The sequence below is a fragment of the Platichthys flesus genome, chromosome 18, assembly GCF_949316205.1.
Source record: "Platichthys flesus chromosome 18, fPlaFle2.1, whole genome shotgun sequence".
Taxonomy (NCBI): Eukaryota; Metazoa; Chordata; class Actinopteri; order Pleuronectiformes; family Pleuronectidae; genus Platichthys; species Platichthys flesus.
In genome coordinates, this window is record NC_084962.1 from 18,624,057 (window position 1) to 18,649,056 (window position 25,000).

The 25,000-nt window shown below is 44.5% G+C and overlaps 1 protein-coding gene across 1 annotated transcript in view; it reads right to left on the minus strand.

Moving 5' to 3' along the window:
• Nucleotides 1-1,687: 1,687 nt before the first annotated feature.
• Nucleotides 1,688-25,000, minus strand: part of scara5 (scavenger receptor class A, member 5 (putative)) — a 47,535-nt gene continuing 24,222 nt past the window's right edge. The window contains exons 4-12 of the mRNA XM_062410806.1: nt 23,539-23,738; nt 23,076-23,254; nt 22,857-22,983; nt 22,602-22,770; nt 15,821-15,901; nt 13,717-13,824; nt 11,578-11,643; nt 6,378-6,566; nt 1,688-3,168 (exon numbers count right to left, since the gene is read on the minus strand). Of these exons, the coding sequence (XP_062266790.1) occupies nt 3,035-3,168; nt 6,378-6,566; nt 11,578-11,643; nt 13,717-13,824; nt 15,821-15,901; nt 22,602-22,770; nt 22,857-22,983; nt 23,076-23,254; nt 23,539-23,738 (1,253 nt within the window). The 3' untranslated portion in view covers nt 1,688-3,034. The remainder of the gene's footprint in view (nt 3,169-6,377; nt 6,567-11,577; nt 11,644-13,716; nt 13,825-15,820; nt 15,902-22,601; nt 22,771-22,856; nt 22,984-23,075; nt 23,255-23,538; nt 23,739-25,000) is intronic.

Sequence of the window (25,000 nt, forward strand, 5' to 3'; positions counted from 1 at the left end):
TATACAAGAGCTAGCCCTGGATATCCACTGTTCTTGAAGAGGAAACCCTCGTAAGCTTCAGTCAGACCAATCGTTAAAGATGAAGAGGGGGAGCTTCAGGTGCTCTTCATCACTCTCTCCCCCCCGACTTGCAGCAACACTTTGCAGAACAGCTCCACTTCCGCCTCCTCACATCAAGCTGCATATTTTGGCGGCGGCCAGGAACATGATCCTCAAACAAGCCTTTGGAGTCCCAGTCAGTGCTGGCGTCACTGCCAGGTGCCGGTCGGACCCGTCTGGCAACACTTCATAAGATCCAGAACTCAGACTCTGGCTCTGACAATCTTCAGAACTGTGAGAACACGTACACGTGCACATGCCCTCGTTTAATCAAGCGACCAAAACTAACAGACTAAACACAAGAGTCAAGATGTCCTCACGTGTTTCAGGCCCCTGAACACCGGCTGAGGTAATTTCATCATAGATCCAATTTCAAACCCCTGCCACACACCTCGGATTCAAGGTGGGAGACTTCAAAATGGCTCCAATGCACTATGGGATTGTAATGATGACCTCATCAGAGCAGTGCCCTCTACTGACTGATTATCAGATTGCTGGCAAGCGCTCTACCAAACAGAAATTTGTTTTTTGTCTCAATTTAATTGAGTGTTCACTTAAAATGTTAAGACAGGCATGGCGTATATTCAGGTGTTTTGAAGATGATGAACATTTATTAGATTGTTTGCGCTCATAAAATATGCAAAAATAAAAGTCCAGCATGATTTTCCTGAGCAAATTTTATGTATTATATTCAAAATCCAAATATATTCAATTGATAATGTTATAAGACGACTGACTCAGAAGCCATGGATTTGTTTTAGCAGGAAAATGGGTGAAATGATTTTGAAAGGATCAAACCTCTTCCCAATAATTGTTCTGCTGATAGACTTATTGGTTAATTAACACATTCTAATGAGTGCTATGATAATAACAATAATATGAAACATTGGACTCTCCAGCAGCTAAAGCGCTGTTGTCTTTAAGTCCTGGTCGTCACAGTCACAAACATTTAAAAATATTATTGCTTCTGTAAAACTGTTGTGAACAAAGTGAAAAATCTTCAACCTCAAACAGAAGAAAGTGAAATTAGAATTAAGAATCTTTCTGGTCTCAGGTGTAAAAGTTGTGATGTTTTTTAACTATGCTTGTTTATACAATACAAACAACTCTAATAATGCTGACATGCATAAAAAGTTACTCCATCATAAAACATGGTATGAATTATACAAGTTTTTTTGTTTTCGCACAGAGACTCGAGTACTATCCAATAAAATAAAACTTAAATCGTTAAAGAAATCCCCTGAAGGCAGATTTGATATATCACATTACAGAGGCCAAAGCAACATGTTGTGTGAGGCCGCCGTGACCTTTGACCTCCGACCGCAAGTCGAATCAGCTAATCATCGAGATCAGAGGTGAACGCTTGTACCACGTCTGAAGAAATCCTCTCAAGATGTTCTGGAGATATCACGTTCACAAGAATGTGACGGACGGAAAGCACCGAGCCTCCGGCCGTAAAAATACACAACACAAACATGTGTCCGACCCACGATTCCCTTTTGTGTTAACTTCTGACAAGACTTTTTAAATCTGGTTTCTCACCTCATCCCCCCCCCCCCAACTCCCCCTCCCTCTTTTCATGCTTTCATCTGGTTTCTCTGGCAGAGTCGTGGTATAAAAACAGAAACCACGTCAAACACCAACAAGGCCCTTTTTACATGAGGTAGAAAAAGTCATTTCTGTCCACGGGTCAAATTTATATCGGTATTCATAAGTCAGTGGGGCGGAGACATGTTGATCGAGGACTCCACAGATTATAAGAGTGAAGGGAATTTAACTACAAGCCTGTGGAGGGTTAGAAAAGTTCACGGTGCATTAAAAAATATTCCCCCCGCTTCGTTCATAAATCATGGCTGCGTGAAGAGACAGGTTCCTGCACATGTTCTGCTCCAGCGTGTGGTCGGTTGGGGGTGGGGGGGGGGGTTCTGTAAGCTCAGACGGAGACGTGAGCCAGGACACTTGGGAGGTACCAACTCTGCTGGATGTGAGAGGAGCTATAAAGTTTAAAACCCACTGAGAGAGGAGTACAAATTAGAAGAAAACACTTGTTATGTTATGGTTGGTTTAGTGTGTGTGTGTGTGTGTGTGTTTGTGTGTGTGTGTGTGTGTGCGCACTAATACTGAAACAACCCAACAGTTTGGCAGTAAACACCGACAGACCCACTGTTATAAATTGTGCAGGGCAGGCGTCCCAGCATTCATCTGTTTATACTCATCTGTTCTCATTTCTTCATAATCACTTCATCTGTCCATGGCAGTGACTCTCGTCCAATTTCAAAACCCTGTTAGCTGCAGACTCGTTCTTTCTTTACAGATATAACAGCACGGAGTGAAGCAGTGGTTTGGTGATGAGCAGGTGAAAGGACTCACAGATGTTACGGTTCAAACATGAAAAGAGATTATGCGACAGGAGAATGTTGAGCTGCGTTTTTTTAAACTCGGATATCAGGGCTGAAAAATCGGAATATGATGAAGCACAAGAGCCGGAGAAGAGCAGCTGCCTGGAGATGAAACATCAGATCACCGGCGGTCGTCCATCACAGTCTCATCGGTTTCCTTATGAGCCGGTTCAGCTAGTGAGCAGCTCGGAGACCACGGGACGATTTCTGAATATGTGATTCGTCAAATCAGTTTTTTTTTCTCCACACTGGAGGGAAAACAAAGCAACCAGCCGATCTCAGATCAGCCTCTGAGGGCAACTTCCCAAAAAGCTGACCTTTGACCCTTCACAGGTGAGCTCCGGGGATCCGGTCTGATGAAGACTCAGTCAAATCTCTCACTACGCAGTCGATAAAACCAGAATTTAGTCTTTGATTCAGTCGTGTGGCTTCACCAGCGGGACGTAGTTCACCGTGAAGCAGGTTTAAAAAGGAAGGCACAGTTTGAGGAGACGTTGAGCCGCCGCTGCAGCAGAAGAAGAAGGATCAATGGCGGTTTAGACGGTGCAGGTGACGCCAGCGTCCTCAACGTGGCCGCAGTTGGTTTTGCCCCAGCCGGGAAAGTTGCACTGGTGGATGGTGTCCTCCGTCCCAGTACACGCCACGTCATCCATCCAGATCAGACCAGTTCCTGCACAGAGAGAAGGACGACACACTGTAAATACCTCAATCAGGCGACACTCACTCTATTCATATTGTCATAATGCCACTTCACAATAAGCTGTAGATCAGATCTCATATCTCTTGTTGGTTATCAGACGATGCAGAGAGAAGGGGGGGGGGGGGGGGTCCATGAACCAGTTCCCTGGCCATGCTTTTGTTTAACTTTCCTCTTTTCTAACATCTGTGTTCTTTTGTCTTTCGCTTCCCTCTCTGTCCTGTTGTGGAAAAATATTCCGTCCAGTAAAAACAAGAATGTTTATGAACAGAAAAACATGAAGATCCGCTTTCCAGGAAACTCGTAAACAAGGCCACCACCTCCGCTACAGAACATATGACATGTGGAACGCAATGAATGAAAATGATCTAACCCCCCCCATGTTTTCTTTATAATTATGAATATGATTGCAGCGGCCCAACACAGACTCCACATCTGGAGTGGAGCAGCAGCTGTTGTGTCTCTGACGGATCGTTCACGCTTCACTTTCCCTCGTCTGTGTCAGAGAAATGAAACCGGAGCCGATGAGACTGAACACGTTGCCTCTCTGTGTACACACATAGTGTAAAGGTCATAAACACAGACTGTACACAAAGACAGGCGACAAATGAGGCATCTCCATCGCCCCCAGGTGGCCGGCTGCAGTACAGGTCCTCCATGTTCATGTTTCTGGTGATATAAAAACAATTTTCGGTTGCATTTACTTTAATTTCCTCTGATTATTCTGCTTTGTAAGAGTCTGATTGAGACACAGAAGAACTGCGAGTGCTTCCTCACAGACTCGTGCATCAGATAAAATCATATCTGGTAATAAAAGCGTCCCAGCTGCTCGGCAGATCTTTTGGCAGGACGCCTTCTCGCTATAAACTCTGGATCCTGTTTGTGGAAGCAGAACCACTGGAGAGTTTCAGAAAGTCCCGGACACTCTGGGGTTTGAGAGGATACTCAGCTGGGGGAGGGGGGGGTGGGGAGGGACAGCGTTCGGCTGCTCTCGTCAGTCGAACAGACTCTGAGGGTTTTGAGCTTCGTTTGTGAGAGGTCGACTCGTTAAAGATTCATTTTAATCAGCATGTGGAGCCTCGTGGAGGAGGAGGATAAAAAATGGCCACTAAATGCAAAATAGCGGGCTTCCTGTTGCGTTTTTCCAATTGACCTAGGGACTTTTTTCTTTGTCTGGACATGATACACCTGTGTACCATTGGAAATTCCTCCAGAATACGTACATTTTCAGCACTTTCTAACTTTTCTGCAAATTTTGGTAAGAAAATGAGCAAGTTAAAGTCCTCAAAAAGCCAATAATTTGCCTGAATAATAATGATAATAATAATAGTACTACAATTTCAATAGGGCCTCCCACTGTCAGTGCTCGGGCCCTAAATACCAGCTTCTATTGCCTTTAAAAAAAATGTGGAACTATTCTGTATTGCCTGCTTCGTCTAGATGAACCCGCACATGTATATAAATTATCTGATGTAACTTTTGTTGTCTGTTGTGCAGACTCAGCATCTTCCTGCATCGGTCCCTGGACCTGGAAGAGAGTTTCCAACAGGCCACACAACCTGCAGCGTGGGAAACGAGCCCGCACAGACGTGTTGTGATTCATCAATCTCTCGCCTCCGTGTGTTTCATGTTGTGTTGTTCCAGTGAAACTCTGCTCAGATGAAGAAAGTTGCTTTAAAGACCCGTCTAAAACAACTTCAGTGTGAGTCAGCAGTAAAGAAAAGTGATGGAGACTTTGTGTGTTTTTGTGTTTTGGAAGACGTTCAGTGTGAAATATGTTTTTTTGAAAGTGCAGACTCGGGTTCGGGGAAGTTTCAACTTGGCTCGTTTCTGTTTTAATACATTAAAGCTCCAGTTGCGCAACAGGATATTAAAAGAAAAATAAAACAGCATGAAGTTTAGATCATCATTGGACACATTCACTCTCAAGTGAAAAACAGACTAACAGCATTAAAGTCATTTTGTATTTACATTGACCCCCCAAAAAATCCAGAATCAAATCTCTCTTTCTCAAAGAGCTTTTTGTTTGGCACCCTCTTTAATCCCTAGAAACAAAACATGGGGAATGAAAGGGAGACATTTGAGGAGGAGCCACAGAGGATCCAAATGTTGCATTTAAAGGTTGATATATATCTACTTACTCCAGGAAACTACAGAGATGTCGGCCTGTATGAGCCAATTTGGTGCAATTTGGACACACAACATGTTTTAAGATTAAATAACTGTAAATAAACAGGTGACCAGTGCGTCATTAACGTAATTGACAACGTTCATCTACAAAAAAAGGTCTAGATAATTCATATTCCTGCAGAATCTGAATCAAATACTGCTTTTACAGGTCCACTTCTAAACAAGAAAAGAGGGAAAGTTCAGAAAACCGTCATCTCGGTCACACCATGTGCTTCTAATATTCAAAAACACAACAAAGAGACATCAGCTGACAGTTGACAGCAGCATGAGACATCCCCCCCCCCCCCCACACACACACACAAGCCTGTGTGCAGGAGCTCAGGATGGAAATTGAGGTTCACTTTACTTTCAAACTGTTTACTCAACACACACTTACAGAACTGCTTACAGGCCGAGGTCACAACAAACGTCTCACACTTTCACACAAATAGGCGTTGAGTCGCTCAAGCACTGTGTGTGATCTCAGGGTTACACCCAGAGATCATTTAGAAAAAGAGTCTCAACATTTCACAGGGATCTGGAGGATTAAGAGTTCGAGGTTTGGTCTGTTTGGACAAAGTAAAGTGAGACGGGAGGAGAAGAAGGTGAATGACTCATCTGAAAACATAAATTTATATTTCAGATTATTCGTTTTAAATTGAGTGCAGCCGCGCTCTTAGTCACTGCTGTTGTCTGGAGCCCGTCCCCTGGAACAAAAGCTTGTTTCCAGACTCACTGGTCATATCGTGGAGAGAGAGGGAGATGGATACGACCTCGGAGACTCTTCTTGACGACGTCTGGCTCACATGACTTTCCTCATAAAACCTAAATATTAATCCCTGCAGCGTTGTAGGGCACTGATAAAACAAAACCACTCCACGGCAAAGAACGAAGCTCCAACCAGGAAATATCACCACGTGTGTGTGCCGTGGGAAACGATATTTCATGTCATTTCATTTCCTGCTTGATTTTTATACGCTCTTTATTCTCAAACATTGTCACTTGTCTCTCACCGAGTCCGAAGCGTCCGGTCTTGTGGACCTCGGCCGCTCCTCGGTATCCCAGCATCCTGCACACCACGTCCCCGTCCTTCTGGTCCCAGACGTCGTCGCACACCGTCCCCCAGCGGCGCTCGTGGAAAACCTCCACGCGGCCTTCGTGAGGACCCGACCCGTTTACCAGCCGCACCAGGGTCTCCTCCACTGCAACACAAACACAAATGGGTGTTTAACTCCAAAAAGACAAACTGATTGTTGTGAACATTTGTTTAGACGGGTTTGAACTGACTTCACACTGAGATGATTGTTTCCCTTGTGAACGTTTATACATTTAATGACATGCCATAATTCAAACTCATATGAAAACACACTGAGATGAACAGATCAAGCTTTTTTGAGGTTTTGGGTTTCGAAGTTCTGTGTGAACATTATTTCACTAATTGCTGAACATTGTCTGAACAACAAAGACACGTTAACCCAGCGATAATCTCACAAACCAGTAAAAGAAATGATTTACTCCACTGGATAAACATCTGTTAAAGGTTTATCCGGTCCCTTTATGGGAAGATAAAAATAAGCAGCTGTTGCTAAAAAAGATGTGAAAACACGGAGGAGAGACAAGAAGCGTGTGAGAAGAAAAGATGTAGAATGAAAAGAGAATTAGAAACATTTTAAAAAGAGGTTTTGAAAAGGCACAGGAGGAAATTAAGAGAAGTTAAGATGCATGAAAATGAGATGGGGCTCAGTGCAGATGTCTCCTCTCCTGTTTGTGTGTTTGTGTGTGTGTGTGTGTGTGTGTGTGTGTGTGTGAGTATTACTTCCTAATCACACAAACACACACAAAGCTGTTGACAACGTGCTGGAGAGTGTCTCCAGACGCATCATGTCCACAGGATACCAGTGTCATCAGACCATCATAAACTTTAACTGTGCAGCATTTAACCCTCATTATACAGTGAAGCACTTCGCCCTCACTGGCCCATCATAGCTTAATATCCACCATAACATCAGACTGTCATATCTGCTGCACACATTCATATCACAGGCAGCAAATCAAAACCAGATATTCCAGCTTCCTGCTGCTCTTTCTTTCCGTCTGGACTGAAAAATAATTAATAACCCCCCGAGCAGCGGAGGTCCCAACAGGTGGATCCTTCCCAAGGTCAAACTGTCCCAGGATTCACTGCACAATGACTTGATTGTCGAGGAAAGACCAAAACAAAATGTTCCTGATGTGTCGAAATGCAGCAGAGAAATCCTCCATGGACCAGATGTCTCATGTCCACTCGGGCTCAAAAAGGCCAAAAGTGAAGCGTCCTAATCGTCCCCCGGAGGACATGGAATAACTGAGAAGTTGAAGTTCGCAGTTAAATAAAGACTTCTGTCATTTGAGGTCGTTCTTATCACACTGATGTTTGTTCAAGTGTTTATTTTTCCAGTAACTAATAAAAATACTTAATTTCTGGTTAGTGGGAGGAAGTGGAGACGTATCGTCCATCTTTATGAAAGAGTCCAGAGGCGTAGCTGGAGCCATTCAACACATCATTGGGTGAAATCATTTGCTAATGTAATTTACACTTGCTTCCAACCTGACTGTGTTTGAAAAATCATAAAATATCCACGTCAGACCATAAATTTAATTTTTTGGATGGAAATATAAGGAAATAGAATGTGGCCGTTATTTCAGTGTTTGGATAATTTGCCTCAAATCGTTGAATTCAACCAAATACTGAGAACTTTATGTCGTTAATGACTTTTTCAGGTTGAGCTCGGTGACGCTATTGGACAGAAACGTGAGAAATCAAAACAAATACTTCTTTAAGCTCCGAGTTCCCAGTGGACAGAGGACGTTCACCATTAAAAAGACACTTTCCCCAATTTGGACTTAACTTGACATTTCATAACGAGCCTTGAACTCTTCTCCGCGAAAGCCGGGGAATTGAGCCGAGACGCTATAATGGAGAGATTTCATCCAGGGGGGAACCGGAGGAGAGATGTTGGTGCTCGTCCAAGTGGGTTCGAGCAGCGGGGGGGCGGACGGGCCGCTGCACCAGACTGTTCATAACTGACGAAGGCCAGAATATGGAGTGATCACATATTACAAATGATTATCTGGCAGAAAGTCAGCGAAGGAGGGAGGGAGGGAAGGAGGGAAGGAGAGATGGAAGGAAGGAGGGAGAGAAGGAGGGAATGAGAGAGGGAGGGAAGGAGGGAAGGAGGGAGAGACGGAGGCTGGGAGGGAAGGAGGGGTGGCTGGGAAGGAAGGAGGGAAGGATGGAGGGAAGAAAGGAGGGAAGGAGGGAGAGAAGGAGAGAGGGAAGGAGGGAGAGAAGGAGGGAGGGAGGGAAGGAGGGAAGGAGGGATGGAAGCAGGGACGGAGGGAAGGTGGGGAGGAGGGAGGGAGGGTGGGAAGGAAGAAAGGAAGGAGGGAGGGAAGGAGGGAGGGAAGGAAGGAGAGAGGGAAGGAAGGAGGGGGAGAAGGAGGGAAGGAGGGAAGGAGGGAAGGAGGGAAGGAATGAGAGAGGGAGGGAAGGAGGGAGAGAAGGAGGCTGGGAGGGAAGGAGGGAAGGAGGGACGGAGGGAGGGAAGGAAGGAGGGAAGGAGGGAAGGAGGGAGGGAATGAGAGAGGGAGCAAAGGAGGGAAGGAGGGAGAGAAGGAGGCTGGGAGGGAAGGAGGGAAGGAGGGAAGGAGGGAAGAAGGGAACGAATGGCTTCAGAAACAAAAGTTAATCAACTCCATCTGTTTTTGAGAAGTTTTATCGTCTTTCACGTTTTTCGATTTTCTTCTTTTGAATCTTGCACTGCCTGTTTGTTTCTAATGAGATTCTCTTTTTTAAATCTGAGTCATCTTTCTTGTTACATTCAAACCAACAGCTCAACACTTTGGTAAATACGGTTAATTTAAAGCATCAGGCAATTAGCTTAGCTTAGCATAATGACTGGAAGCAGGGGGAAGCGGTTAGCCTGGCTCTGACCCAGCAGGAACAAAAAATCTGCGGACCAGATTCTCACACGTTCACTAATTGACGACATGTAAAAGACTATTAAAGATGAAAACTGCGTCTGATTCTGAGAATGAAACTGTAAATAACAGAAGAGTTGGATTCATCGTGTGCATTCCTGCGTGTGGCTCATTTTTATTACACAACACTGCGGAGGAGTTGTGTTGTTCTGCTTTCAGTGACAGGTTCAGAACATAAGAAGGGAGTATAAATCAAAACTGAGTGGAGAATAATCATAGTTTGACTTATAGAAATTGTTCTGGCTTCAGGTTAACGTGCACGTTATTACAGTGACATGGCATTTTAATGATCCTGCGTCCCGGGGTGAACATAAATTTGTCATTAGAGTCGAAACTTAAAATCCTTTCCAGTTCTGCACTTGGCTGTGGTTCCAGATTCTGCAGCGTAACAGCAACACGGCCGTGGAGCTCTGCAGGTGTGTGGATCCAAACGGAGGCCAAGTCTGAACCGAGGTGTGGTCCAGGGCGAGGGCGCCAGGAGCACGGCTGTAGGAAGCAGGCGAGAGGGCTTAACGCCTCTGGACCGCGTTTGTTTTAACCCACGGATCCCAGTATACCAGTAATGACTACTGGAGCACTCAGGGCTCGCAGCTGGTGCGATCCCACCGCACGATGGTGTCTCGTTTTCTCGCCTGGGACATAAAATAAAACATCTGGAAAGATTTAGAAAAAGAAAAAAAATCATCTGCAGAGACACAGAACTAAATTTGGCTTCATGAAGCTCGTGGGCTGCAGCTGAAAACACATTCTTATCAACTTGTATTCTGGTCCTCGGCTCCAGGTTCGGTTCTGGTCCTCGGCTCCAGGTTCGGTTCTGGTCCTCGGCTCCAGGTTCGGTTCTGGTGAGTAAAGAGACCTCACCCTCGATTCAAAGCAACACCGATGCAGAGACAACAGAGGAAAGTTTTCTCTGTTTCTGTTTTGCATTTTTCAAACGACTCCAATCTGGGCTCCAAAGACTCGGATCACTTCGGTGACGCCATCTCCTAAATGGTGATTCTTCAACTTGTCTTGATGCCCGACACACGTGATGTCCTGGGGGGGGGGGGGGGGGGGGTCAGTGACCTCCTCGCTCGGCTCAGCGCTCACGCAGGAATTCACTGTTTTGCTTTGAAGGGTTAAAAAAAGATCCCAGTCATGCATCAGAGGGTCGATGACAGAAAAGTGCATCACACGCCGATTCCATATTCCTGACAGCCGGCAGCATGTGGTCTCACTTTCTCTAAGAACATCAAACCATCTCTGAAGGTTCTGTAACGAGCAGAGTCAACTATCACGATGACGTAACCAAGACAGAAGATGAGGAGGACTAATGTTCTCCCTCCTACCTGCCTGCCTGGTGCCAGGTTTCAAATTACCTGTGCTCGGGTATAATGGTTTCCTCGAAAGCTTTTGATGTGCACGAGGCCATGTGGTTGTTCTTCTTGAGATTAGTGCGAGAGGAGAAGCAGATCCATGGATCCTTCAAAGAGGCCTCAGCTCTGTGCACCGGCCGGCAGGTGGATCACAGCCCGTACAGTCACCAGCTCGTAAATCTGTGATTCTCTCTGCGGCTGCGACTGTTGAGTCTGGATCACATGTCCTGATGTACGGTCTGATGTTACATCAGTGGAGTCCCGGAAGGATCTTACCAAAATATTGATGTATTATGTATAAATCACGTGAACATAACCACAGTGGAGATGTTGAAAGAACCGAAGAAAAATGGGGGATTTATTTACTCGGGTGCTTGAGTCCGGATTTGAACGTTAATATTTTCATTTCATGCCACGTAATATTTTAACTTAACCACATCTTAGAGAAACATATTAGACTCTTTGCTTAGACAGCTACCGAACATCGTTAATTCATATTTGTCACTGCATTTTTAAAGATATAACCACATAAGAGTATATGAGTAGAGTAATTCAATGTGGCTTCAATATAAGTACCCTATTCTATGCAGTACTTTTAATCTAATCCTTCTAGTAGTTTCCTTTTAAGATTTAACGCTGCAGATACAAACTCGATCATACAACAAAATCTCTCCTTCCCACTGGCCCCCAGAACACAACAAATTTAAATTTATATTTTTTCAACTGGCCACAGGTCACAGGGGTCACGGTGGATGTTTGTTTTTTAATTTTCCAGCAGTTTCAGGACTCAGGTGCAAACAGGTAGGAGAACAGAGGAGGAGTGAGTTACTGCTCTCACCTGTTTTATCTCCTTGGTCGCCCCGATCCCCTTTCTCCCCCCTTGGCCCCCGTTCTCCTCTGTCACCTGAGGAAAGGGAAACACAAAGAGAGAATTATTCAAACTGTACAGGAGCAGAAACTGAATCTTACATGACCCCCCTATTAACAACATTTCAACCACGGACAGATTTAAGGTTAGTAAAAATAACTTTTCTCCTCCCATTTCCTCTCGTTTATTACTTCTGAGGAGCTTCTGAAATAGAAGCATCTGTAACCTCCTGACTGAGATGTACAGAACATGTAAAAATAGTGGACACCGCTCTGCATCCTGTGTGTTTATTCTTACTCTTAATGTCGGGGCGGATAAGGTTTAAAAGAGAAGTAGGCGTAAAACAGAAAAGATAGAAGTCTAAACCACAGTAAAGCCAGAGTCAAGGTATGTTTTTATTTAATTTTTTACAGTGTTTGCTTAGTGGAAAAAGTTAATGCATCGCGAAAACCACAGAATGACTATAAGTAAAAATCCATCCATTTGTGGTTTCTGGAGAATTATGCTACGTTTACGCACGACACCTCCGTCCAATCAGACGCCTGGAGACGGCTTCTCCTCCTTTGTTTTCATTTCAAAATAAGATTCTGTTCCAAAGACAGAGAGTCAAGCGCCGGAGCTAATTCTCAGGTTTGAAACCACAAGTCTGGTTTCGCCATGAAGCTGCGAGAGGATCAGCTTCAAGTTCGGCATTCGGCCCGACTTTGATTTGTTAAAGCATTTAGTGCATGTGTGTGTGTCTGTGTGTGTGATTAGTGCAGCAAACACTGCACCACACCCTGTGAGCATCACCTCAGTTCTGACCGCATCCTCACAACTGAATAACACTGCAACACTGCATCACTGATCCACTGCTGAGCCGCAGGAGGCCACAGATGGGTTTGATTTAAAAACTGATTTTAATAAACGATGAATCTGAATGTCTGGGATTTAAAAACTTTAAGTTTCCCTCAATCACAACTTTTAGCTCCAGGGACCTTCATCCAGACTGATTCATTTCAACGTCCAGTAACTTCACTGCAGACACAGTGGATGAAGACTTCATTCAAATAAAATATCTCAGAATCAGACAAAAGTATTGTACATCTTTATCTGGAGAGGTCAAATTATAACTTTTAACCTCATCCTTTTATAAACCCTTATCCTTTAAATCCAAGCACCTCTAGCCCTGCCCCCCCCAAGCCCCCCACACACTCACTCTCCATTTATAAAAAGAAAGCACGAAGCCTCCCCACGCTGTGTTAACAAGCTCCTCAGGATCCCTCCTCTCCTCACCGCGGAGCGACTCCTGACTCCGAGGCCACGTTCATACCAGTATAAACTCTTCACTGGTTTGTTGAACCCACCACCACCCAGGACCCAGATGGTAGAAAGCACAGACACACATTGTCGCTCTCCACTTGTTGTGTGTTTTTCTTCTGTTTGGAGCTTTTCTTTTACACGATCAACCCGTTCATCAGACGACATGTCCAGTGTCAGGGTTTTAACCGAAGGCGCTGATCTCGGATGTGACAGGAACCATAATCAATAATAATTAATAAAACTACGGTGGAGTCTGGTTCTTCAGCTCGGCCGGAGGGGGGGTCGAGGTTCAGAGAACGAGTGAGTGACGGCAACATCGGAAGAACTTCAGCCAAACCCAGATGTGACTGGCAACAGCTGTTGGCTAAACAAACACACACACATATACAGTATGACAGGTTGACACAAGACAGACTGTAGCGCCTTATCATGTTAGTCACAGCTATGATTCCCTCCACAGAGCGGTGTGTGTGTTTGTGTGTGTGTGTCTGTCTGTGTGTGTGTGTGTGCTGGTTATCACTGACAGTGTCTAGCTGGTGGAGACATCAACACCCCAGAGATTTGTGTGGATATTAACTGGTCTGGATAAATGGATGATGGGAGAGGAAGGGAGAGGATGGGGAGGGTGAAGGCGATTTGATGAATGTGTTCGCTGATGTTCAAAGAAATATTCATTTTACAGTGGAAATGGAAACCAACGACTCAGCAAAAATCCACCCTTAGTTGATGAAGTATCAAAGAAGATCCTGTATATAAGGTGATATACATTAAACCTGAACTGGTGAGTGTGAGTTATTACCACCCTACCTCTAGGCCCAGCAGGTCCAACGTCTCCTTTTTCTCCCTGAACACCTTCGACCCCGACCGACCCTTTAACGCCACGCGGGCCCTGGAGGCCTTTTTCTCCCGTGAACCCTGAAAACACACAAACACACAGGAATGAGTTCAGTCAACAACAAAAAAACAAATAAATAAATATGAAAACTGTTGTGGTGTCAGGTTCTCCTCAACACGAGCCATGAGCCTCAAAACAATCTGTCAGCACAGATTTGGAGATGGAGGCGTGTTTATGAGTTTCATGATGACTCCACATGTTTTTATTGGATTAAATTGGGCAAATCATTTAAAACGAAACTTATCAGGGAACAGGAACTCTTGAACTTACATCAGCGTCATAACATCTACAGAGAAAACGTGAACTTTGTTTCATGTCTTGTGGTTTGGCTTCACTTTTGGGAGCCGTCCCGTCGTCCATCTTTTCAAACAGGCAGTAATATGACGACTTGATGACTCAGATCCAATAAACTGCTCTTTTCAGCTTGATACCATGAAAACAAAGATTTAAAGACGTTGGCTCTAATGGTCCCGTTGCTCTGTCACATCCCTCCAATTTTCCTGGTAACTCTCCTGAGTCACGGCAACACAATGAAACATGTGTACACACTAAGCACACACAAACTTAATGAATTACTGATTGCTGTGATAAGCTCCAATTACACTGTTGTGACGGCTCAGCGGCTTGAATGAAATAATGAAACTGCATCAGCGCAAGAGACTCAAAAACAAACCAGTGACGGCTGAATCACAAACAGATTGGATCGGAGGTTTGTTAATAATTAATTATACAAGTTTACACAGAGAGAATGTATTTATTTACAATTCAGATTTACAATCTTCTAGTACTCAACGTTACCGAGTACAGGTACTTTTACTATTTTCTAAATAAGTAAAACATGAAATAGCTCAGATACAGACAGGCAGCTGTTACCAGAACACTGGTGCTGTTGTGTTTTGTCTATGTTTTGGCCCTGGGGGGGGGGTTTCCTAGGTTTTTATGTTGGCTAATAATGAGCTTCCCCCCCCCCCCCCCCCCCCCCCCAGTGAAGAATTCTTTGCATTTACATTTTTCCTGGAACCAGCAGCGTCCCTTTCAGCAGGGAGATAATGCTTCTTGGAAAGGCCATGTGAGAGTGTATCGGTGAAGAAGTGTGGAGCAGACGATGACAGGGGGGGGGGGGGGGGCTTCCCGAAACATCTGGAGTCATATCGTTGTTTGCTTCTTACAGTAACGATGCAATGTTGTCGTTTCATGGTTCCTGAAGAGCCAAATTCCTCCTGGATGAAGGTTCATGTTCGGGGCTTTTGAGGATTTACCTCCGAGACGGAGACAGATGAGCCGTCCCACCGGCTCCGCCCCGAACCTGATCTCCATCACGAGTCCACTGCCTTGTTTTCTCAAGAGGATTCATTTGACCTTTTATTCTCCCTGCTCGATGTTTTTTATGAATGTCACGGAACTCAAAGCAGAGCTGCGTCAGATCACAGGCCAACGTCTGTGTTGTGTCACAGATTCTCCACTTTCACGCCTCTTAACTTTCAAACCTAAATCTTCTTTAATCTAATGAAATGTAACCCGTCTACCGTGACCATCCAAACATCTCAGGGGAGTGAATCAGAAGATCTGACAGTTCCTGAAGTTGTACTTGTGCATTTCATTACTCCACTTTCATTAAGTCACTAAACGTTTAGAGTTCTTTGAAACGCCCATTCCTCACTTATCTCCAAAGCTGAGGTTTAGAGCATCGAACTTTAAATTCACGAACAAAATTCAGATTTTAAAACCGTTAAATTTAGTCAATTTGCTGTTTCATCCACAGACTGAATATGTTTCAACTGAATTTATCTGCTTACTTGTACAATAGATGAAAACATCTGGTTGGTGACATGTTTATTTGGGAGAGAAACGCTAATAAAAGAACAGTATTATGTGATAAATCCTGTGGTTTCAACCTTAACTGTTATTAGCTCCAAGATGATGATATGATACATTTACAAACTTAAATTTAACCTCTAATACTGCAGAGTCATTTGACCTGGGTATTAATAGTAGGGTCATTCTGTCTGTACCCACCTCTCAGGCCAGTTAAGCCAGGAGCCCCAGGGGCCCCGAATGGTCCAGTGTCTCCCCTATCTCCCTTAGGTCCCGGAGGCCCTGCAGAAAGAAGAGAGAATATGGTCATGATGACATAAAGCATAAACAAAACTCAATCACTGCTGCAAAATGTGTTATTTACACATTTCTGTACTTATATAGAACCATTAGACATGTGAAGAGAGGAGCTGGCAGCTGCATAGAGGTCGAGCATTGAAAAATAATTTTTAGTGAAAGACAAACTATTGCTGGAGAATGAGAAACCCGAGAAAACTTTTCATTGAGCACAACTAACTGATTAATGATTGATGATAGAAATAAAATAAAACTCGGCCTCCGTCTGCGTCTGATATTACACCAAGATGAGAAGAGCGTTCCTCATTAGAACATGTTGTCAAAGCAGATCATCACTTGAAAAGGGAACAAATGGAACCAAAGACCTGCAGATTTGAATGAAATCATAAAAATCAAGTGAAATTCATCATATATTAGAGCAAATACAAACACAGGCGGAATTAAGGCCATACTGGGACTTACAACTGGTCCCAGGACTCAATCCCAAAAGTTTGTTATTCTTGGAGCGAGTGAGTGAAAAAAAAGCCCAATAGTGAGTGAAAGAGGGAGAACGAGGGAGATGCAGAGGGAGAGAACAGAGCGCTAGAGGTCTGGCCACAATGGAAACCACATGTTTAACAACACAACTTGTGGGAATGCTTAGCAGTGCAGCGCTTGTTATTGTCCAGCACATGTCCAGAGGTTCCAATGATTCTCTGAAGTCTCTTAATTTGAAGGTTTGTGATGCTGAGAATCTGCTGACGGACTTTGAGATACACATCTATCTGCTGTTGTCGCCTCCGGCTGCTTCACATGTGCGTCCACTTAGGGACGAACGTCAAGTGGCCACCGGAGTCATTAGGACTCGTCCCTTTGGGTCCACGTGAATATCAGGCCTAATGCTGTCGGTAGCAAATGTGAAAAAGTGTCATCTGCTGCTGGTTCCACGAGGAGTCAGAGGCTTCACATGAGGCAGGAGGACTCTGTGATGGGGACCAGGGACGATTCATGATAATCTAAACAATAGTTAAAATCTGGTCAGTCGGGTTTTGGTTCGAGAGAAACTCCTGTTTTCTATTAACCACCAGGGGAGTTGGTGTAATTCAGCTTATTTGTCATCGCCGTCAATCACAATTCAAAGTGATGGAGACTTGAGAGTTAAACATGGAGTGTGTAACTTGGGTCCCTGTTACCTTGGATAAAATCATCTCTCTGGGTTTGAGAAATTCGATTTTCAATCATTTTGGTTTCAATCTTAAAAGAATTGACCTTAATATGTAAAGATAACGAGTTATGTATGTTATGTTTTGGTGCTAAACGGACAAAATGTAATAGTTTTTAGATATTCTGATGATGAATTGTTACAAACTTGACTATGAAGAAAACCTGGATATTCAGTTCCTAACATGTGCCTTTCATTCCCATTCATTCACACTATAAAGAGTCTGATTTTAAATGTATAGTTTGTTCAACTTATCCTCAGGGTCCTCACAAGTTGTGCAGTGGAGAAGTGTGTGTACTAAGCATCTGTTGTGCGTGCGTCAGCTTTGGAGACGACACTTCCCCCCCCCGGTGGTCCTGGAGAAATTGCGCACTTGTTAAAAGTTTGTTTTAGCAGAGCCTCACATTATTAATCTCTTGGCTCTCTGGGTCCGACTTGTTCATTCAGCTGAGGGAGTTTCAACAATAACAAGCCGGGCGAGCCCCCCCCCCCCCCGCCTCCGGGATCAACCCGTCGGCCGGGAATACAACGATGGTGAGGAGCGCCGGCGCCGCTGTCCCACATCCAGTTTGGATAAGAGGATCTCCTGCAGAGTGAAGCGTCTCACGGTCCAGCAGAGATCTCTGATGGGACCACATGAGTGTTTATCTCCATGAGAAATGATACAAAGACCTGATGATGGGATGAGGAGGAAACAGGATGTGGTGATGAAGAACAGATGGATGAAGGTCACATGCAGGTTACAGTGTTCAATGGATGTATTTAATATATGCCATAATATATATTTATATACTATAAGTACTCCAATTGAGGATTCAGGGCAAGTATCCTGGATAGTGAGCCAACTGAAGACCTGATTTACAGCCAACTTTTCTCAGTTTAACCTTTTAAAACTCTCCCAGTTGCTTGCAGAAAAGCAACTGGAAAAGCAACCCCCATCATTGCAAACAAGGACATATTATGTCTGGATCTGGGTAAATCCATGTGTAATATGGTGGTTATGCTACATTTACTTATTGATGTTTGTTTTTCGTCTTTCTCTCGCAAAATATTTCATTTGTTTGCACAAAACAGTGCAAAAGGAAATTGAAGGTTGACGTATGAGGTTGTGTTAGCGTGTGTGTGCGTGTGTGTGTGTGTGTGTGTGTGTGTGGGATGGCCTCGACGGAGCTGAGGAGCTCTTCACATGTAAAACAAACATGCCACTCAAAATATACATTAACGGCCATCAGATGCTGTGAACGTTTCCAGGCCTCCGCTGCGCTCAGATCAGCCGATGACTGAACTGAAGAGTGAGCTGCTACACAGCGACTCACAGCAACAACAGATCATCCGCCCAAACTTGCACGTCACTGATGCGGCATGAAAAACCCCCGTGACTCCATGTTTTTGTGTGTTTTTTTGGCTTCGGAGCTCTTCATGCAAACGCTCGCACATCTGTCAAGGGTCAAGTCGAGTCGTGACGCGGAGAAACTTCCTGGAGGTTCAGTGATTAAGTGATTCTGCACGAATGAGAGAAATGGGTGTAGACACGGCAAACAAAATAAATTAAGTTTAGGTCTTTGTTCTCTGATCCAAAAGGTCACGGTTGTGTCTGTTGTGTTGTTAGTGAAGATGATTGTGTAGAGACAGAGAGAGTGGGACACAATAACTGGCCACAAATTAAATGCAACTATCAAGATGTGGAGAGTCGTGTTTTGCATTTAGAGGGAAACACTTTCATGTGATTACAGACATTACCCCTATCCTCAAAAAGGCTGCAACTCTTTGAGCTACAGAAACTTTAGATTTAATCACTTTTTCCTCTTCCTGCAGAAAAACTGCATTTGCTTTTCCTGAGAATAGTTTATTTGAAAAACGGCCCAAATATAGGAAGTAGTTGGACGCTGCCATGAGATCGTAGAAAGGAGACTAAAGGTGAAGGTGCATTCAAATTGATATCTACAAGAAAGACCAGGATATATGTGACCATTGTCTCGACTTGACAACAAACCCAATATGCAGTTTTCCTCGAACGTAAACTCTCATTTAAAATCTTGTACGTGAACATAAATCACATTTTTGCTCTGTTTTTGGTCTCCACCAGCTCTTAAAGGAAATCTTTAGCAGCCGACTGCTCCACTGTGTCGACCGCATAGCTGTTATTTAATGACGCAATGAAAGCACGGAGGCCAAACATGTAAAGAACAACAACAAAGATGACAGATGTTAAAGTTACTCAAGCTTAATCATTTCATGCCACACTCGTGCACCGAGGGAGCTCACGTGCACTCTCTCCCTCACATACAACCACAAACATGTACGTTCTCGTCAAAATTGAAAGATAGTTGTGAAACCCGAGCGGAAGGTGCTTTTGATTTACGCCAATGGAAGAGCGGAGAAAAGAGAGAAAGGAAACAGAGAGAGGAGAGGGGGGGGGGGGGGGGGGGATTAATATGGCCAAGAACATGACAAGAAAAGAGAGAGGGGAATACCAGGGAGGGACTCGCAGCCATTTCACCAATAACACAATATTTTTTATCACCACACTGGCTCAAACACTTAACGTGTTCTTCCCTGGCTTCTGACACGTGAAATCTGAACTGTTCTGCTTTCTGGCAGGTTTGAACCTTTTCTTATTGGGTTTTACAAAGTGGAGACTCCAACACTTAATGTGCCTATGAGCTCATAACACTTTGAATGACACACGCTTTAAATACACGGGAAAACACATGAATCATCAGGACTCAGATGAACGTGAGCTGGGACCAAGTCGCTGGAATTAACTCTGAGTGCCTGCCTAGAAGTGAAGGGTGCAGATAACAAGGGGGAGATAAGGCGGCGCTACGGGTGGATGGAGGAGTCAGAAGGGCTGACTCTCAGTTGATAGTGACTGTTATGTCATTATTCATTAAGCTTGAAGCCTGTTGCAAACTGCGAGTGTGAAGTTTGAAAGATTCAGGTATTTACTCTGCAGCAAACGTCAAATAAAAGACACATGGAGTTAAAATGTTGGAAATTTGAGGACTCAGTGTTTTGGGAGTTTGACCCATTTGAGAGACTGAGTGTGAAAAGATTCTGGCTTCTGCTCTACAAACCTTTTAATCTGTCTTATTAATAAATCATGGAAGTGCAGTAATTAACCACTGTTTGAGCCCTTTAATCACTTTTTGGATGAAAGTGTTGGAAGCTCTTCTCGTTGTGGAGCACATCTCGTTAACTGACGTCACATCACTTTGTTCACAGAAGGAAGACACACACCTAAACTTGGAATATATAAAGATTATTCATTAAAATCTGCACTGGAAATACGTTATATATATTTTTGTCATCCAAAATAAGTCTCTGCTAAAACTCCCGGGGCAAATGACGTACGACAAAGTAAAAACACAATGTTAGCCAATTAGCCAGTTAATCAGTTAGCCAATTAGCCAGCCTGCCGTTCCACCCTTCCACTGTTTGTATTAAATCATATTTAATTATTGAAAACTTAAACACATGACCTCACCTGAACATAATTTGCATCTGCCGTGAACCCACGCTGCTTCACGACATCATCAAACTAGGTCTTTTGTTATTGCTTTGATGAAGAGACCCACTATGATCTATCAAAAGCTCCATTTAGAAGCTGCTCTGAAGCTTTCAGTCAATTCACATGATCTTCTTCAGGAGATAATTTTACAGTTTAGCCAAATTACTGTTACCGAACTTTGAAGGAACCGACATCTGGCGACTAACAAGACACCGTGTGATGATGACCTCATATGTGTCCCAGTGTGAAAACTCTCATTAACTTATTAACAGTGATGCCTTCACACTCAGTGAGCAGCTGTTACTGTTAATAACACAATGTTGTGCAGTTATTTACAACCTGTGGCGGCATCACAACACCCCCCCACGAGAAGAGACCTCAGGCGACATTTCAATCAGCTTCTCCTGTTTCTTTAAGATTAAGAAAACAAGTTGAGTGCGACAGGAACGCCGTGAATCCTCGAGGAACTAGAGAGTCAAACCAACCAGGAGATAAAGGAGGATGAAAGGAAACCAAAGGAGGCACGAGAACAGAAGAGAGGAGGATAAACATGGACGGAGATGTAAAAACTTTTCTTGGCGAAGGTGACCTTGAGCTAACGACAAACAAATGGGCAGCAGAACTGAAAACGAATGTCTCAGAGCTGAGTGGTTGGGTTTTCATTCTGGATCCAGCGTCTAAATTTAACCCACAATTGTTTCCAGGCTCAGGAGAAAAGAAAAAAAAAAAGACGGCATCCCACCCACATGCGCAGCAGACACGAGATCGGGGTCCCGTTCGCTTCGAGTCGCCATCAATCAGCCCGGGCCCGGTTCCCCTGCCAGCATTACATCATGAAATACCTATTCTGATCCGAACAAGCCAGGGAAGTCATTGGGTGCGCTGGCAGCCAGAGTCGGACCAAGTCGGCACTAATCAGCTCTGGACAGATTGGAGGAAGAACATTCAGAGTTTGCTCAATACCCCGGGGTCGTAAATCCCACAGTGTTAAAGTCAAGTTTCTCATGCCGGGGTTCAGTTACGCTGGAGCCCACTGCAAACACGCACTGGCTCAGACGAGCTGTTGTAAACGATCTCTTTGCAGAACTGAGTTCCACCCAAAGGGATCCATTTCACCCGGAGCTCTCACGTTCTGGTGCTTCACTCCCAGGTTCTCCTCGCGCCCTGACTCTGGTTAGTTGAACACTACATATCTATTCTTTTAATAAGGCTCAAGGGTCTTGTTTTTTAAATTTCATACAAAGTCCAACCAACAGGAAATGTGTTTTTGTTATTTTGCAAAAACGCACGACACAATAATCCAGAAAGTCAATTTTTGATGAATGACCCAATTCTTTCACTGCAACAATAAAGTTTTGTTTAACCTTAACACAATATTGATCTAATTTGCTGCCTAACTTAACAACACATTTTCTCCCAATTTATCTTAATATTTAAAACAACTTAGATTTTTGCAGCTAACTTCTGTTTTTCTGATTCTTGATAAAAAACAGAAGTGGGTCTGGTTTCAGGTGGAGCGTAAACCGAGGGGAATTCGAACCGATCATACTTCTGCAACTCCTGGACATTTTTCAATGGGGCGGGGGGGGGGGGGGGTCACTCAGAACGAGCCGGACCACAATCAGTAACCTCAACTATTCACGCAATGCTGGCGAGGGGGAAAACGATGCTGGTGATATGTTGTAGATATGCAGGTCTGCACAAACCACAGTGGAGCTAATTGATTGTGAAAAGCCGGCAATTATAGAGAAGGTCACACAATAACTTCTAACCATCTAACATGGGCTTTCCTTGGAGTGTAAGGCTGAATTTAGAGGGAGAGAACATGTTTGGAGGATATGCTCAGACCAGTAAAATCAGAACCACAGCAAAAAACCTATAGTAAGGTTAGGTTACAGAGCTAAAAAGGCTAGGCCCCTTAAGCCACCTCCTGGTTCACTTTAGCCCCTCAGAGCAGCAGGCTTCACACGCACCTTCAAGGATGGTGAGGTTCTTCAGGCTGAGGGAGTGCTCCCAGTCCTTCAGACGGAGGTCCTCAGTGATGGTGTTCAGGATCTCCATCTCGTTCCTCAGCTGGGCCTCCGTGTGGATGTGGGTCACCCACAAGCTGCTGGTGTCCTCTGTGATGTTGCTGATCTGGATCTGAACAACAGAACAAGTGCAGTGTTGTCTTCTCCATCTCCTCAGAGATTTGATGAATAAGATAATTTGGTGAGTCTGTGACGAACCTGTAAGTCCTGTATCTTCAGGTTGTGGATGCTGATGTCATTGCTGAAGGTGTGATTGACAGCTCCCACCGTCCAGTTGACGTCGTCCAGTTTCTCTCTCAGCCCGCTCACCTTCCCCGAGGTTTCCCTGAGAGGGAGAAGAGCCGAGACAAATCAACCTTCATTGAACTGTGCTGCGGTCTCACTGTTGTGCTTTATGAAGTTGAGCAGCTCGTGTACCGGAGCATGCGGTCCTGGTCGCGGAGCCAGGTGGACGCTCTGGTCACCTCCGCGATCAAGCCCGTCAGGTTCCTGGTGGCGGAGCTGCTCAGGGAGGACAGCCGGTCGTCCAGCTGCACCAGGTAGCCCTCGGACTGGAGAGAGTAGGCCTGGATGCTCCTGAGCTCCACCTCCACGCCCTGTACAGGAAGAGACCAGAACGTGTTCTTCATGCTGTCATAGTATTTCACAGATAAACAAGATGCACTGTTACTATACTGCAGGAACAAATAAAGGGAAATGGAGCGTGAGAAGGGCAGACCTTTCCTATCTGGAAGTGAAGTTTATTGACTTAAGGAATTAACTTTATATTAAAAAAGTTATTTCTTGAGTCACTGACTAAACTTCTGTCATCATCCTGTAACACTGTCCAGGTCTGAGCTGCTGCTCTGTGTAAGCTCTTGCTCTCAGTGTTCAGTCGAACCTTGATGAGGATCTCCAGCCTCTGCAGCCAGTCGCTGTGGTTCTGGAAGAGGTTCTCCAGTTTCCAGATGTTCTCCAGCAGGTCGGCCTGCGTGGACGCCTCGCCCAGGTTCTGCTGCAGCAGCCGAGAGCGCTCGGACATCCGGGTGACGTTCTCCATCAGCACCTCCTGTCGCTGAGAGGACACCTGGGAGCGGGAGACTAGGGCGGGGGAGGAGGAAGACGGGGGGGTTAGAGATCGGTTCTGGGTGTTGATTCGCTGATCCCTCAGGTGCAGGGAATCGAACATCGCTCACGATCCATCACATCTGTCAGCCTGGAGCTGGCCAGCGGATCGACACAGAGCAGATGTTTTCTGGTTGTCTGTTCCACGCTAAATCTAGTGTTTCCCTAATTTAAGACCTAAATGGTTTTTATTTAAGCCCAAAATGAGTTTCCAGTGTGGGCTCAGCATGAAGGTCTCTGTGCTGTTGTCTCAGATTGTGGTAACGATGTGTTCAACCCCACTGGTGTTGGACTTGGCCTCTGCACGCTGCTGCTCGTCCAACACTCGCAGGAGAGAGTTTTGTTTTAGGATCTGAACTATGAATTCCTCGAGATGGAATTTAAGACCATTCTCCTTTTATAACCGTTTTATCCCAGCTAACACATAGATAGATAGATGGATAGATGGATAGATAGATAGATAGATAGATAGATAGATAGATAGATAGATAGATAGATAGATAGATAGATAGATAGATAGATAGATGCATGGAGAGATGGATATATGGATGGAGAGATGGATAGATGGATGGATAGATAGATAGATAGATAGATAGATAGATAGATAGATAGATAGATAGATAGATAGATAGATAGATAGATAGATAGATAGATACATAGATAGATAGATACATAGATACATAGATAGAGTGATATAATTCTCTGAATTACACACCTCAGTCATTTAGCTGTAACATGTGCTGACAGTGAACATGCTGCCTCAGAACCTCTTCTCCTCCTGAGGCCACTTCTTCAGTATTTTTCTATCCTCTCGACTGAGCCCGGTGAGAAGAGGCTCTTCTGTTTCGTGTTATGTTGGAAGCGTGTTGCGCGGTAACGGCTCGTTAGATATTTTGAAACCAGATCCTCAGCGTTACGCCATGACGGCATCCCCTCGGCGGGACAGCAGGGACCAATGTGTGCGCAGCAAAAACAAAGAAGACTTGGGAAACGAGAGGAAGCACATAATTCACCCCACACATGCGCTTTGAAACACTGATGCCACAGCTCAATGCTAGTGTTTCTGTTTCCACGTATCTGCAGAGAGTTTAAATCTCAACATGTGTGTGTGTGTCTGTGCGTTAGTGTGTGTGTGTCTGTGTGTGTGTGTGTGTGTCGGAGTCTGAGCCAAGAACGTTCTGCATAACCTCAGAGCAAAAAAGTGCCACAAAGCCGCAGAGCTGCAAACAAATCATCTA